This window comes from Miniopterus schreibersii, assembly GCF_964146895.1.
Source record: "Miniopterus schreibersii genome assembly, chromosome: 1".
Classification (NCBI taxonomy): Eukaryota; Metazoa; Chordata; class Mammalia; order Chiroptera; family Miniopteridae; genus Miniopterus; species Miniopterus schreibersii.
In genome coordinates, this window is record NC_138101.1 from 198,971,553 (window position 1) to 198,986,381 (window position 14,829).

Sequence of the window (14,829 nt, forward strand, 5' to 3'; positions counted from 1 at the left end):
CATCCTGTGACCTGTGTGCCATGGCTTTAGGGGACACTGCTCATTACAAACTGCACGACCCTTAACGTGGCCCAGAGCCCACTTCTCTGCCTTGTGCAGGGCTCACTGCCCTGCTGCTCACGCCCCCACCATGCTGCACTGTTGCCTCCCTGAACACACCCTGATGACACTGTGCCCTTCCTGCCAGGTGAACACCCTTCCAGGGAGCATCCCGTCCATGCTTTCGGGATCTAGCTCCGCTCTGCTTGTGCAATGGCCCTAAACTTTTGGGTTTCACAAAACAACACTTAGCCCCATGGGTAGGTGCTCCCGGCCCCCATCCACCCCATCTGTGGGGCGGGGAGCTGGGCAGGAAGTGAGTGCGTGTGTAGTGTGTTGGAAAGAGAGACTATTGGTTTCACCAGTGCCACACTAGCTAGAAGTTGGGGAGTCCCTGCTTTGTCCAGTTGGGTGAGGTTCCCTTCAGTGACCAGTGCTTTGTCGTTCCAGCCGAAGTTGTCATCAGGAATCCTCCGTGGGATGGGACCTTCGACACGCGACCCCAGCACCCTGCACCTGTAAAATCGTAAGTTCCTGGAGAGCGGGACACACACCTGTGGCCTTGTCATTGAGGGTGGGGGCCGCCACTCACAGCACACTGCCTGGCGAGCCTTGTGGGAGGGCTTGGGGAGCACTGGTTCACTCATGGGGAGGTGGGCGCCCGACAAGCCAGCTCAAGTGAGGACCTGGGGGGCTCATTTCTAAGGCAGGACCTCCAGCCTCCTTGTGTTGTGGCAAAGAATTCTATAGGCGGCTTGGAGTGCCGGACCCCGAAAGAATTCCTTTCACTCTAAATGAATGGCCCTTTCATCATCGAGTGTCCCTCTGGCTCCAGTGCCGCAGGGCAGACTTGGATGGAAGTGCCCTTGTGAGCTGGGGGCCCTTCATAGGCCACCGCAAGAACTCGGGCTGAGGGACCTGCCTTTCAATGGGCCGCCAGCTCCAGTGACCTCCTCACCCCCTTGAAATGTCTGGAAAACAGAATGGGCAGATTTTCTGTCTTCATGGGGTCCGGCTGAACCTCTTCAAGTCCCCTATTGTTGGGGACCGAGACACTCAGCGATGGTAATGGGTTGTTCCTTTTGTATTTGCTTTGAAAGGCCAAAATATTTTTATACCGCCACAAACAAAGCTTTCTATTTAAAAATGAACCCATATCCGCCTTTTCCCACCGGGGAGACCGTGCAGGACGTGTGCGGGGGTCCTCCCAGGTCCTGAAGCTGCTTTCTCATGGGGATGGCCACTCACAGGGTCCAGGGGAGGTGCCCCCACCTGCCAAGTGCCCGCGTTAAGGACTGTGGGTTGTGTACACCTTGGTCTCGGGGTTAATTTGGTGGGAGGGGAAAGGAAAGTCTAAGATGCGGCGATTTTATCGGTTCGACGGATACACAAGCAAACAGGTAAAGAGGTGAGTGAGCCAGGAGGAGCGCGTGCACTGAACAGGAGCCGGTTCGATGTTCGATGTACAGGAGATCAATGTATAAGTCAATAAAAAATACTGAATCGATATGTAAATAAGGCCGCACACGAACCAGTATCAGGTCACCGCGACCAAGGACTAGGTGTCGTTCGAATACAGAGCACCTGACGGTGGTCAACAAAAGGGTGAAAGCCACGAAAAGGAGGGCGCCGTGCGAACGCCGCGACGGCACTCGCCGTGGGCGCTGTGTGTGTAAAACCTTGCTAAGCGGGCAGGTGTCGTGGGGCGGCCCCGGGGGTGGTGACAAGTCATGAGAGGGCGGCAGGAGGCTTTTCAAGGCCACGGGCAGGTTCACGCCGCAGATTCTGGCGATGGTTTCACAGGATCATAGATTCTGGTGATGTCCATGCGGACGTTAATTATGTATCGCTTTTTGTCAGAAAGAGAAAAATTAAAAAAAAGAAAAAGAGAAAGTTCGTGTAGAAAAACCCCCACACCCATGAGGAGGAGTCCCCGAGGCCCGTCCAGATGGGAAGGCGCCGGGAGGGGGTGGGCGGCGGGAAGCAAAATTATAAATGAAAAGGAGAAGGGTAATTTTTAAAAATGAGGCTATGAGTAAATAGAGAAGGCGGGCTTTGGTTATTATAAACCAAGCGTAGGGATTAATTCAGTGCGTGCTCCTGGCGCAGAAAGATAAACAACTGGGACAGTTAAGAGTTAAAGAGGAAAGACGATTCGGGGGACCAAAGACGAGAGTTAACCTGAACCAAAAGTTTTCTTAAAGTCTAGGTGCACACAAATAAGTAAATACCGAAATGAGAGAAAGCCAGAGAGAAGAGGGGAATGGGATGGCTGAGGGAGCAGAGAGGCCCGGGGGGGGGGTAGTGAGTCTGTCACGGGGAACAGTGACAGAACGAGAGAATAAGTTACACGTCCAACTCCGGATCCCGAACCGGGCAGCAGGAGGAGCCGGGGTTAGGGGGAGAAGCGCGTTGACGGTGCGTTGATGCTGGAAGGAGATGCGGTAGAAGACTGACACGAATCAAGGGTTGGGGGGCCCAAGTCTGAAACCACAGTACTGTTGATAAAATAGTGAAAAATAGTAAGCCTCTGAATGAGCAAGGAGAGGAGAGGGAGGAAGCAGAGGCGGATGGCGGGCGTGGGGGGCTTGCCCCAGCACTCCTGATGAGCGGTTGGGGGGTGTCCTGAATTCCCCCCCCCGGCAGAAGTGCTCTGAGAATGAAAGAAGGCGAGGAGGGGGTTCCGAAAGCTGTAACGAAACAGAGGCAGGAAGGAGGCAAAGTCACAATGACTAACGTCACACATGGGTAGATCCTCGGGAGAGGGCTAGGCTAGGATGGACAATGAGGGGCCCTCACGAACGGTGGCTCATAACTGGTCCGAATCTGAGCACTCTGTTCACTGATAAAGGAGTAAAATACCCAATAAAAAGAAAGGAAACAGGACGAATGGCTCAATGGAGAAAGCCAGGGTGCGGGAAGGAATTAGCGGGACTGGCGCTGTGGGCCGCGGTGGGAGTTGGCAGGCGGCCGTGGGAGGCGTCCCTCCACGCAGCTGCGCTCTAAGAGTGCAAGGCTGCAGGAAAGAAGGAATGAGACGGAAGGGGAGAAAGAGTGGACACTGGAAAGATGTAAAAGGCACCTAAAAAGAAGGAAGGTGATTAGATAACTGACAAATAAATACACATATAAGAGAGCAGTTCTGGGCATAAGAGTGAGGGAGCATGAACCTTGCAAGTGCTCTGATTAATCCAAATTGTGCTTCTGACTTGGGCAGCCACCCACCCAGGAAAAAGTTCAAAGATGGCACATGTAAGGGAGGGACCCCCGTGGGGCTAGGGAGGGGGGGACACATTGTCTATAGATTATCATGTATCCAATTAGGTGCACCTGCCATCTAGAAGTGAAAAGACAATGATTTAAGCAGAAAGACTGAATGGATGCATGAATGCAGGAAAGAAACGGGAACGATTTGCATTGACTGATGGGGAGGGTGGGGGCGTTGTAGAGGGAGTTAGGGTTGAGCCAAACCCTGGTGCTTGGTCTCCAAAAGAAAAGCCAGAAGAAAGATTGAAAGGATGGTAGAAAAACCAATTAAAATGGGGGGGCAGGGGAATCAACATAAATAAAAGGAAGAAAAATGATGATAATATATGTATTTGAGGGGACTGGTTTAGCACTGATCATACGCATTAACTCAAATCTGTGGCCCTGAAGTTTATAAATAATAAAAACAATACCATACACTAGAGAGTGAGAGAATAAATGGGTGTGTTCCATGAAAAAGAAACAAGAGTTTGAAAAATAGAAGGAGACACTGGGAGAAAGAAAGATACTACAAGAGAATATAGGAAAAGGTACTTACTGGATAAGTACTTAAATATAATGAACAGGTATTATTCACAAAACATAATTCGTGGTAAAACATGAGGTTCCGCAGTAAAAAAGTCCACGTGGCTAAAAAGAAAGAAGGAATTAACAGGAATGGCTGTGGGAATGAGTGAGTGAACGGATGAGTGAGGAATGATTATTTCCGTGAATTCACTTCTGTACCAAGGCTCAGAAGGATAGAGTAATGCAACAGAGAAAGCAAGGAGAGTGGGGGAGCAAGAAAATTATGACAAGATGGATATAAGCAATAAAAACACTAAGCGAATAAATATACATGAATATATGAGAGAGGGCCATGCTAGAACAGAAGAGAGAGACAACATCTCCCCCAAAATTATGACTGATTGAAAACTGGGCTCTTGATGCCGTTAAATAAACCCTAAAGCAAAGCACCAGTACAAGAAATGAACAAGCCAAAGGTCGCCCCATGGACAGGTGCTGAGAAGCTCTGCGAACCACACGTTATGGTTAATCCAGTTCTGTGCACCTGAGGTCTGAAAATAAAACGGAAATACTGAAGCAAAGGAGTGACAGGAAGGGTGAACAGATATGTGAGGCCGCCTTAGAAACGGCAGGACCCGCACCAGCCAGGGCAGTGCTGCCCATGGGATGGCCCTCATGTCACTCCAGGCACCTACAGTCCCTAAGTGGGAACAGATGCCAGAAAAAAAGCATTTGAGTTAAAGATGAGAAAAGGCAAATTGAAACTAAGTAAAAGGGAAGGAAACAAAGCCTCCAAACAACCCCATTGAATGGTACCGTGGGTGTGTGTAAAACAGAAAAGCCTGCTGGGGTTGGTAACGGGGTCATTAGTCGCAAAGATGGATGAGATCATCTAATCCCATATCCAGGGCAAGGGAAAATGAGAATTAAAAAAAAAAGGCAAAAAAGGCAAAAGGAAAGGTAATAAACAAACAACAAAAGTGATAAATGGCTAGTTAAGAGGTTGTCTGAACAGGGATTATAATTGGTTTACATGCATACACCTTAAATAGATAAATACATTACACCTTTCAAAGAATAAATGAAAAATTGAGGAAATACCGGCCCCCAAACGAGCACTGCAATAAAATATACGCAATCGAGGTCCATAAATAAAAGAATAAATACTGAATGTAAAAGGTGACTAAATGCAGGGAAGAAAGATTGCAAATAAAAATAAATACATGGGCCAGTGAGGTTCATTTTGCACGTGGAGGTTTTGACTAATACAATTATTTCACAGGAGATCTAGTAAGTAAAAGAACCCCCAAAATTAGAAAGAAAGGACAAATGAATGAACGAGTGAAAGAATGAGTGAATGAGTGACTGACTGACTGAGAAATGAGCTGCATGGACCAGGGGTGGGGAGGTTGCTTGTGGGACCCTGGTGCGTCCTTCTGTGCACCTGAATTTATAAGAATGAAAATGTAAGGAAGAGTCAGAGAAAGGGAGAAAGATGAAATTTGGGGAGAAATACAAAAGAAAGGAATGAGGAATACAAATTATATATGAATCAACAGGATTTGGGAAGGGAGGGCTTCATGCACAAGGGCTATGATTAATTTAAAGCTGTGCTTCTGAAGTCCATAAAATAATCCAATCTAATTTGATTTGATTCAAATGAATGTATGAATGGATGAGTGACAGGGAGGGAGGGAGGGAATGGGAGAAAGAAAGGGTAGGAGAGATCTTCCTTCCTGTTTGGGGCTTCCTGTGATCTAGCCAGTAAAATAAAGTGGGTACCAGGAAGGATGGATCTTGGCAAGTCATGTACTTGTTACATGCACTTCACCTGGCAGGGAGACGCCAGCTCTGGAAGCTTTTGGGAGTGATTACCCTTGCTTGGTGTGTGAGGGCCATTTTACTTTAACTCTCTCATCCTCAGTTTCTCCATCTGTAGCCTTGGAATGGCATCAGCTTCCCACTTGGATTGGTCTTGGGTTGATCATGGGGGCAGATGCTTGTCTGTTTGTTGGCAGTGTGCTATCTATGGCCTTGATACGCAGAAGGGCTCAGCTCAGGGCCCCACAAAAGGTTGCATGAACAAGGAATGTTGGGCTAGGTGGGTGTCTTGGCCCATCTTTGGGCGTGGGTCACCTGTGAGGATGGAGTATGAAGGCCTGGCTTCTGGGGAAGATGAACCAAGGACCTCTTGAGTTCCTAATGTAAACAGTGTAAATGGCACATGACCTAGAGCAGGAGGTTATCCGTCAACCTGACATATCACCCGTCTTTTTTATCCTCTTCAAATTCTTGTCTAAGTCTCACTTTTTTAAAATGAATATATTTTTTAATGACCTAACTGTCATTACTCACCGCATAAACTATTTTTACGCCCTGCTTTTTCCATTAATACGCTGTCATCAACAATTTTCTTGCTTACAGTCTTCACCACCTCACTAGATGCATTGTGTCTGATTAGTCACAACACCTACCTACTATTGTTATGCACAGCATCTTTCCTTTTAATGTTATAAATTATGTCACAGCTAATGGCTTAGCACACCCACTTTCTCTCATTCTTACGAGTTATCGTCCTACACCCAGAAATGATCACTGCTACATGGGCGCGTCAGTTTCCCCTGCTAGACTCTGAGCCCCTAAGGGCGAGGAGAATGTTGACTTGATCTTTGCATCTCAAAGCCCAACATGTTACTATGCTAAATATTGTCTGGTTGCATGAGTGGATGGAAGGATGAAAGAAGAGCTGAATGAGAAGATAAGTGGTGGGCTGATGGATGAGAGGTATGAAAGGATGGATGCAGATGTAGTGAATGCAGTGAAAAAGTGATTGGTGGTTGGCTGATAGACAAGAGGATGAAAGGGGAGATGAAGTTGCAGTGAGTGGGTGAGTGGTTGACTGATGGATAAAAGGATGGAAGGATGGATGAATGTAGTGAGTGGGTGAGTGATTGGCTGATGAATGAGAGGATGTAAGTATAAATGAAGATGTGAATGAGTAGTCAGTGGTTGGCAGATGGATGAGAAGATGGAGGGACGGATGAAGATTCAGTGAGTGGTAAGTGATTAACAAATGAATGATAGGATGGAAGGATGAAGATGTGAATGAGTAGGTGAGTGGTTAGCTGATAAGAGGATGAAAGCATTAATGAAGATGTGAGTGTGGGTCAGTGGTTGGCTAATGGATGAGAAGATGGACGGATGGATGAAGATACGAGTGGTTGATTGTTTGGCTGATGGATAACTGGATGGAGGGATGAATGAAGGTGTAGTGAGTGGTCAGTGGTTGGATAATGGATAAGAGGATGGATGAAGATGTGAATGAGTGGTTGGCAGACAGATAAGAGGATGTAAGGATGGATGAAGATACAGTGAATGGGTGATTTGTTAATTGATGGAATAGAGTGGATGGTTAGATGAAGATATAGTGAGCGGTGAGTGATTGACTAATGGATGAGAGGATGGAGGGTTAGAAGGATGAAGATGTGGTGAGTAGGTGAGTGGTTGGCTGATTGACGAGAGATGGAAGGATGGGTGAAGGTGTTGTGAGTGAATGAGTGATTCGTTGATGGATGAGAGGATGGACAAATGTGTATTGAGTGGAGGAATGATTGATAAATGAGGATGGAGGGAGGGATAAAGATGTAGTGAATGGTCAGAAATTGGCTAATGGGTGAGAGGATGGAGGGATGGAAAGTGGAAAGATGGATGAAGATGTGAATGAGTGGGTGAGTGTTTGGCAGATGGTTGAGATGATGGAGGACTGAGTGAAGACAGTGAATGGATGATTTGTTAATTGATGGATTAGAGTATGGATGGTTTGATGAAGATGTAGTGAGTGGCGAATGATTACCTAATGGATGAGAGGATGGAAGGTTAGAAGGATGAATGAAGATGTAGTGAGTGTGAGTGGTTGGCTGATGAGTGAGAAGATGGAAGGATGGGTGGAGGTGTAGTGAGTGAAGGAATGACTGATGAATGAGAGGATGGAGTGAGGGAGGGAGATGTAGTGAATGGTCATTGATTGGCTATTGGGTGAGAGGATGGAAGAATGGATGAAGATGTGAATAGTGGGTGAGTGGATGGCTGATGGATGACACAATGGAAGGATGGATGAAAATGTGACTGGGTTCATAGTTGGCTGGTGGAGGAAGATGTAGTGAATGGGTGAGTGATTGGCTGATGAATGAGAGGATGTAAGTATAAATGAAGGTGTGAATGAGTGGTCAGTGATTGGATGGTAGGATGGAAAAACGGAAGAAGATGTAATGAGTGGATGATTGGTTGGCTGATAAATAAGATGATGGAAGGATGAATGAAGATGTAATGAGTGGTTCAGATTGGTTAATGAAGGAGAGAAAAGAAGGAAGGGTGGATGAAGATGTGAATGACAGGGTCTGTGGTTGGCTGATGGGTGAGAGGATGGAAGGATGGATGAAGATGTAATGAATGGGTCATTAGTTGACTGATGGATGAGAGATGGAAGGATAGATGAAAGTGTAGTGAGTGAATGAGTGATTGGCTGATGGGTGAGAAGATGGAGTGATGGTCAAGATGTAGTGAGTGTCCAGTGATTGGCTAATTGATAAGAGGAGGGAAGAATAAAAGGTTGTATGAAGATGTGAATGACTGGGTGAGTGGGTGATGGATGGATGAGAGAATGGAAGGATTGATGAAAGTGTAGTGAGTGAATGAATGACTGGCTGATGGATAGAAGATGGGGGAACGGGTGAAGATGTAGTGAGTGGGTGCTGGGTTGGCTAATGGATGAAAGGATGGAAGGATGGATAAAGATGTAGTGAGTGGTCTATGGTTGGCTGGTGGATGAGAGGATGGAAAGATGGATGAAGGTGTATTGAGGGAATGAATGACTGGCTGATGGATTAGAGAATAGAGGGATGGGTGAAGATGTGAATGAGTTGATCAGTGGTTGGCTGATGGATGAGAGGATTGAAAGATGGATGAAGATGTGACTGAGTAGGTGAGTGTTTGGTTGATGGATAAGAGAATGAAGTGATGGATGAAGATATGACTGTGCATCAGTAGTTGGCTGATCGATGAGAGGATAAAAGGGGAGATAAAAATGTAGCGAGTGGATGAAAGCTTGACTGGTGGATGAGAGGATGGAAGGATGGACTAAAATAGGAGTAGGTGATTGATTGACTCATGGGTGACAGGGTGGAGGAATGGATGAGGTGTAGTGAGTGGTCACTGATTGGCTAATGGATGAGAGGTTGGATGGATGGATGAAGATGTGAATGGATGAATGATTGGCTGACTGATGATAGGATGAAAGGATGAATGAAGATACAGTGAATTGAGGATTGGCTGGCTGATAAATGAGAATGGAAGGGTGGATGAACATGTAGTGAGTGAATGAATATTTGTCTGATGGATGAGAGGATGCAAGTATGTGTAAAGATGTAGTGAATGGGTGATGGGTTGGCTGATGGATGAGCAGATGGAGGGATGGATGAGTATGTGAATGGGTAGGTGAGTGGTTGACTGAATCAAGATGAGAGGATGGAAGATGTTTGAATGGGTGCTTGGATGGCTGATGGCTGTGAGAATGGAGGAGTGGATGAAGAGTGTGTGTGTCAGTGGTTGGCTGATGGATGAGGCAATTGAAGGATGGATGAGAGTGTAGTGAGTGAATGGTGAATGGCTGGTTAATGAGAGGAGAGATGGATGCAAATGTACTGAATAGTCAGTGTATGACTAATGGCGAGAGGATGGATGGGTAGAAGGGTAAATGAACATGCAGTGAGTTGGTAAACGGTTGGCTGATCAACCGGAGGATACAGGGATGGTATAAGGTGAATGAATGAGTGAATGAATGAAAATTGGGTGATGGATGACAATGAAAGGATTGGTGAATAGGTAATGAGTGGGATGTTGGTTGGCTGAGGAATAACACCATGGAAGGATGGATGAAGGTATAGTGAGTGAATAAGTGAACACCCAAAGGATGAGAGAATAAAAGGATGGATGGAGATGTAGTGAGTTGTCAGTGATTGGCAATTAGATGAGTGGATGGAAGGATAGACAGATGGTTGAAGATGTAGTGAGTGGATGAGGAGTCGGCTGATGCGTAGAGGATCGAAAAATGGATGTAGGTCTGATGAGTGAATTAATGATTGGTGGATGAAAGGGTGGAAAGATGGCTGAAGATGTAGGGATTGGGTGTTTGGTTGGCTGATCAATGAGACGAGGAGAGGATGCATGAAGTTGTAGTGAAGGAATGTATGATTGGTTGATGGATGAGAGGATAATGGGATATATGTAGATGTCATGAGTTGTCAATATTTGGCTAATGTTAAGATTGAAGGATAGATGGATGAATATGTAGTGATTGGATGAGTGGTTTGCTGATTGATGAGAGGATGAAGGGATGATGAAGGTACAGTGAGTGGATTTTTGGTTGACTTATTGCTAAGATAGTGGAAGGGTAGATGAAGGTGTAGTGAATGATTGTGTGATTGGCTGATGGAAGGATGGACTATGATGTAGTGAGTGGTCAGTGATTGCCTAATGGATGAAGATGGAAGGATGGAAGAAGATGTGAATGAATGGGTCAGTGGTTGGCTGATGCATGAAAGGAAGAAGTGAGTGGGTTAGTAGGTGGCTGATGGAGTAAAGAATGGAAGGATGGTTGAATGTCTATCGAGAGAATAATTGGCTGGTGGATGAGAGGATAGAGGAATGGGTGAAGATATAGCGAGGGCTCAGTGATTGGCTAATTGAGAGGATGGAAGGATGAGAGGATGAGTGAAGATGTGAAGTAGTGGGTGAGTGGCTGGCTAATGCATGAGAGGTTGGAGGGATGGATGAAGATGTGGTTGTGGGTCATTGGCTGATAGAAGATGGAAGTATGGATGAAGGTGTAGTCAGTGAGTGACTGGCGGATGGATGAGAGGATGAGAGGTTGGAAGACGGATAAAGATGTAGTGAGTGGGTTTCATTTGGCAAATGGATAAGATGATGGTAGGATGGATGAAGGTGTGAGTGAATGAGTTATTGGCTGATGGATGAGAGGTTGGTAGGATGGAAGGATTGAAGATGCAAATGAGTGGGTGAGTGGTTGGCTGATGGATGAAGTTGTAGAGAGTGGGTTTTTGATTGGCTGAGGGATGAGATGAAAGGATAGAGAAAGGTGTAGTGAATAAGTGAATGGCTAGTTGATGGATTAGAGAATGGAAGGTTGAATGAAGACGTGAGGAGTGGATTTTTGGTTGGCTAATGCATGAGGTGATGAAAAGATAGATGAAAGTGTAGTGAGGTAATGTAGGACTGGTTGATGTATGAAAGGATAATTGGATGGATGAGGGTGTTGTGAGTTGCCAGTGTATGGCCAATTAATGAGAAGATGGAAGGATAGGATAGGTGAAGATCTAGTGATTGGGTGAGTAGTTGGCACAGGGTTGAGGATGGAAGGATGGATGCAGGTGTGAGTGAATGAATGATTAGTTGATGGAGGAGAGGTTGGCGGGATGGAGGAAGATGCAGTGAGTGGGTTTTTGGTTGGCTGATGGATTAGATAAGATGATGGAGGGATGGAAGAAGACAAATTGAGTGGGTTAGTGGTTGGCTGATGGATGAGAGGATGGAAGCGTGGGTTAATGTGTAGGGAGTGATGAATGACTCCCTGATGAAAGGGAAGATGGAGGGTGAGTGAAGGTGTCCATTGTCAGGGATAGGCTTGGGCGGCCAGCGGCGATTTGCACCTTAATTTGATCCATCCATCCACCCATGCTTTCCAACTACGATTCTTGACATGGTGCTTTGGCCTCTTTTCTGAAAGCAAACCTTTTCCTTTGGGTGGGGTGTGTGGTGCCATGGGCTGTGGCGAATGTCTGTATTTGTAGCTTCCTCCTCTTGGGTCACTGGCCTGAGCAAGCCCCAGCTCAATCTCTTCTGCCACCGTCACCCCCGTGGCTCCCTTCACACGGTGCTTTCCCCTGCATCGCACACAGTGATGGATTCAGGGCTGGGGACACGTCCTCCCCAGGCCACCCTGCCTGGTGGTGCATGGTCCCAGGCTTGACCTTTGCCTTCCACCTTCCGGCTTCCTCCCCCGGACGGCCGTGGTCGTGACCCACCCAGTCATCCATCCCTTCCTTCATTCACTCACGGGCAATACACAGATTTGAAATTCGGCTAGTGCTGTACTAGGGCGAGCTCACAAGGAGAGCTGAGCATGTTTGTAAGGAGCCATGTTTGTGTGTCAGTCACCAGGCGAGACCCTTATTCAGCTGCCACTTCCAAGTCTGAGTTCTGTTGAAAGTTTGATTGTCTTGTCCGACTTTGTTCCTTACAAAATGAGGTTGATTGGTAATCAGTAAACTGTGTTCCCTGCGTGCTCAGAAATCATAGCCCATGTCCTCAAGAGGCTTGGGCGAGAGCCGGGGGCGCTGAGTCGAAGGGCTGGCGCTGGCCACGGGCAGGCTTTCAAGTCATTAGAGCACCTTGGTCTGCGCCGCAGGAGGAGACCTTAGAGCCATTCCTGCCCTATTCGAGATTAGTTAATGCTCAGCTCTATTTAGAGAAAATTGGGGAGATGATTGCTCTTGTGGATGACAAGAATCCTGCCCCGTGAGGGGTCTGCTTGGAACAGCTCATCAGTGAACCAGGGTGTCCAGGCACATGGCACTTTGCAAACCCTGGATGCAGCCCTCAGCATCCATGCAGGTCTTAGGCCCAGTGGGACCCCCTTTAGCTCACTAATCCCAGCATGGGACAAGGTGTGGGTCTTGGGGGTGCTACTGAGAATTTGGCATTTTAGTTCTTGCAATGGAGGAAGAGGTAGACTTCCTGGGCAAAACCAGGACCTTGGAGCTGGACAAACCTGTGGGTTTAAAATTAAGGTGACAGCTTGGGTGTATCTTCTTGGCAGGGGAACCTATCACCCACCTCGCAGGGCAGACGTTGAGGGGTTGGGCTCTGGAGGCCTTGTCCATTTAGTTTCTGGACCTGGTGTCACAATTGCCAGCCTAGTGGTCTTGGGCAGGTTACTCGAACCAGCCCAAGTCTCAGCGTTCCCATCTGAGTGGTGGGTATGTCATGGCGGTGTCAGCTAGGGGATCCAGGTAGACACTAAGAGTGGTGGCTGTGCCTTGCTGCACGCCCTGTGCTGGCTCCCAAGAATCAAGGTCAGGGTTCCAGGCTGTCCCAGTGTCTTTGTCCGTATATGTGTGTTTGAGGGGGCTGGGTGAGCTTGCTCACGTGTAACCTGGAACTAGCCACACTATCTGCCATGGTTACTGCTTCAGGGAGGTTATTTATATGTAAATAAATGCTTTGTTACCTGCCATACAGGTGCCCTCCTGGGGGCTCTGGGGTTGGCCACTTGTCCTGTAGTCTGTGAGCACTGGTCACAGCGCTGCACTCCCTGGGATTCCCACCCAGGGGACTGTTGGACGGAGCAGAGGGTGTGGGAGAAGCACCTGGAAGGCTCTGGGGAAACAGGGAGGGAGGCAAAAGTTTGCTTTTAAATATAGATTTAACAGGCTTGGCGGGGAAGGGGTCGAGGCCAGAATAGAGGCCGAAGGAGAATATTTAGAAACCCTCAGAGGAGGCTGATATTTTAGAAAACATGCACTTTTAATTGGTAATGGGTTGGACAGGAGAGCTTGGTGTGCTTTAGAAAGGCCAGGATTTCTAGATTCTGTTTAGTGAGGTGAGCACCATGAGAAGTGGTTGGTGCAGGAGGGTGCCCTGACCAGGGCTGTGCTTCTGGAAGTCTCTGTGGGTGGTGTACAGGACACCAGAGGTTAAAGGGCACTAGGTAGACAGGCAGGAGCTGGTGGCTGGTTGCTCCCTTTGCCCCTCAAGGCTGCTAGGAGCCTTTCCTAAGATATCGGGGCTCTCAGGTGTCCATCTCCTATGCAGAGCAGGCTCCCCTCCTCTTCTTGCTCCCTGCCTGCTTGTGTGCATGAGAACTCTTGCTAGCCAGTGTGACCGGGAGCAGGTGGCCCTCATCTGCACCTGTGTCTCTCTCAGCCTCCACAGCCACGGGGACGCCCTGCACACATAACCGCGGGACAGGCTGGACACAAAGACTCTGCACCCGGGCTGCCCCTGCAAGGAGGAGTGTGCCCTCCTCAACCTCCCCTGCAGTAGCCACCCACTCTTTGCTGATGGACTTCACTGAGCTGAGGGCCAGACATGTGGGCTTGACCCTTGCTCACCCTACTCGAACCCTGAGACTTAGGGGACCAGCTGCGCCTTCGACGTCCGCGTCTGGGAAAGGGGCTCTCCACCTACCTCACAGGGTTGTTGTGAGGAGCCTGTGATGTGGTTTGACACCCTACTGTGCTCTCAATAAATGTCTTTTTTGCCTTACAAACACAGTGATGGATGTGCTACTAATATAAGGAGGGGTAAGTGTTGAATGTCCCGTGTTATTGGGTCTTCTCCTCACTTTGGGTAGTGTGATGTATCCCCCTGTCCCCTACCCATCTGGCACTGAAGGGTGATAGGCTGTCCCGAAGCAGGGCTGGCCTGCTGGGGGTCTTGGGACTGATACACATTTGGATGAACTAACCCAGCTGGTCCCCCTTCTTCTAATGGTCGTAGGATGCCAGGTTTCTTTCCAGAAAGGAATGTACAGAGGTGATGGAGCAAGTCTGAGCAGAGCTCACTGTCCTGGTTTCTGCAGCCCCAAGAGGAGCTGCTCCCAGGGCTGCTATTCTTCCTCCCCCGCCTCACACATTCCCAGGGTCATGGCAGGGGTCTGTCCAAGCAGTTATTAATCTTGGACGATGGCAAGTGGATGGCCAAATAGGTCCAACCTGGCTGTGACCTTGGGCCAACACTCATTCCACCAGATGGTTACTGAGCAGGGCCCTGAGGGGGCCGCAGAGGGCAAGCCTCAGACCCATCCCTCAGACCCACCAAGCCCAGCTCAGGACTCTCAGGCTGTTGGCCAAAAGCTTGTGGCTGGGGCTGGATGAAGGCAGAGGGAACAAGGGCAGGGGGCTTTGGACCCAAGTCCACACAGAGTCCTCAGGCCGCCTA

The 14,829-nt window shown here is 48.1% G+C and overlaps 1 protein-coding gene across 3 annotated transcripts in view; it reads left to right on the top strand.

Annotated features, from left to right (window-relative positions):
- LOC308556607 (uncharacterized protein) overlaps positions 1 to 14,162 on the top strand; it is a 32,347-nt gene extending 18,185 nt beyond the window's left edge. For all 3 annotated transcript variants that reach the window (XR_013998734.1, XR_013998735.1, XM_081136011.1), the window contains 2 exons: positions 490 to 565; positions 13,813 to 14,162. Coding sequence is in view for 1 of the 3 variants with exons in the window: in XM_081136011.1 (XP_080992137.1) it covers positions 490 to 561 (72 nt within the window). In the remaining 2 variants the exon portion in view is untranslated. The remainder of the gene's footprint in view (positions 1 to 489; positions 566 to 13,812) is intronic.
- Positions 14,163 to 14,829: the final 667 nt, after the last annotated feature.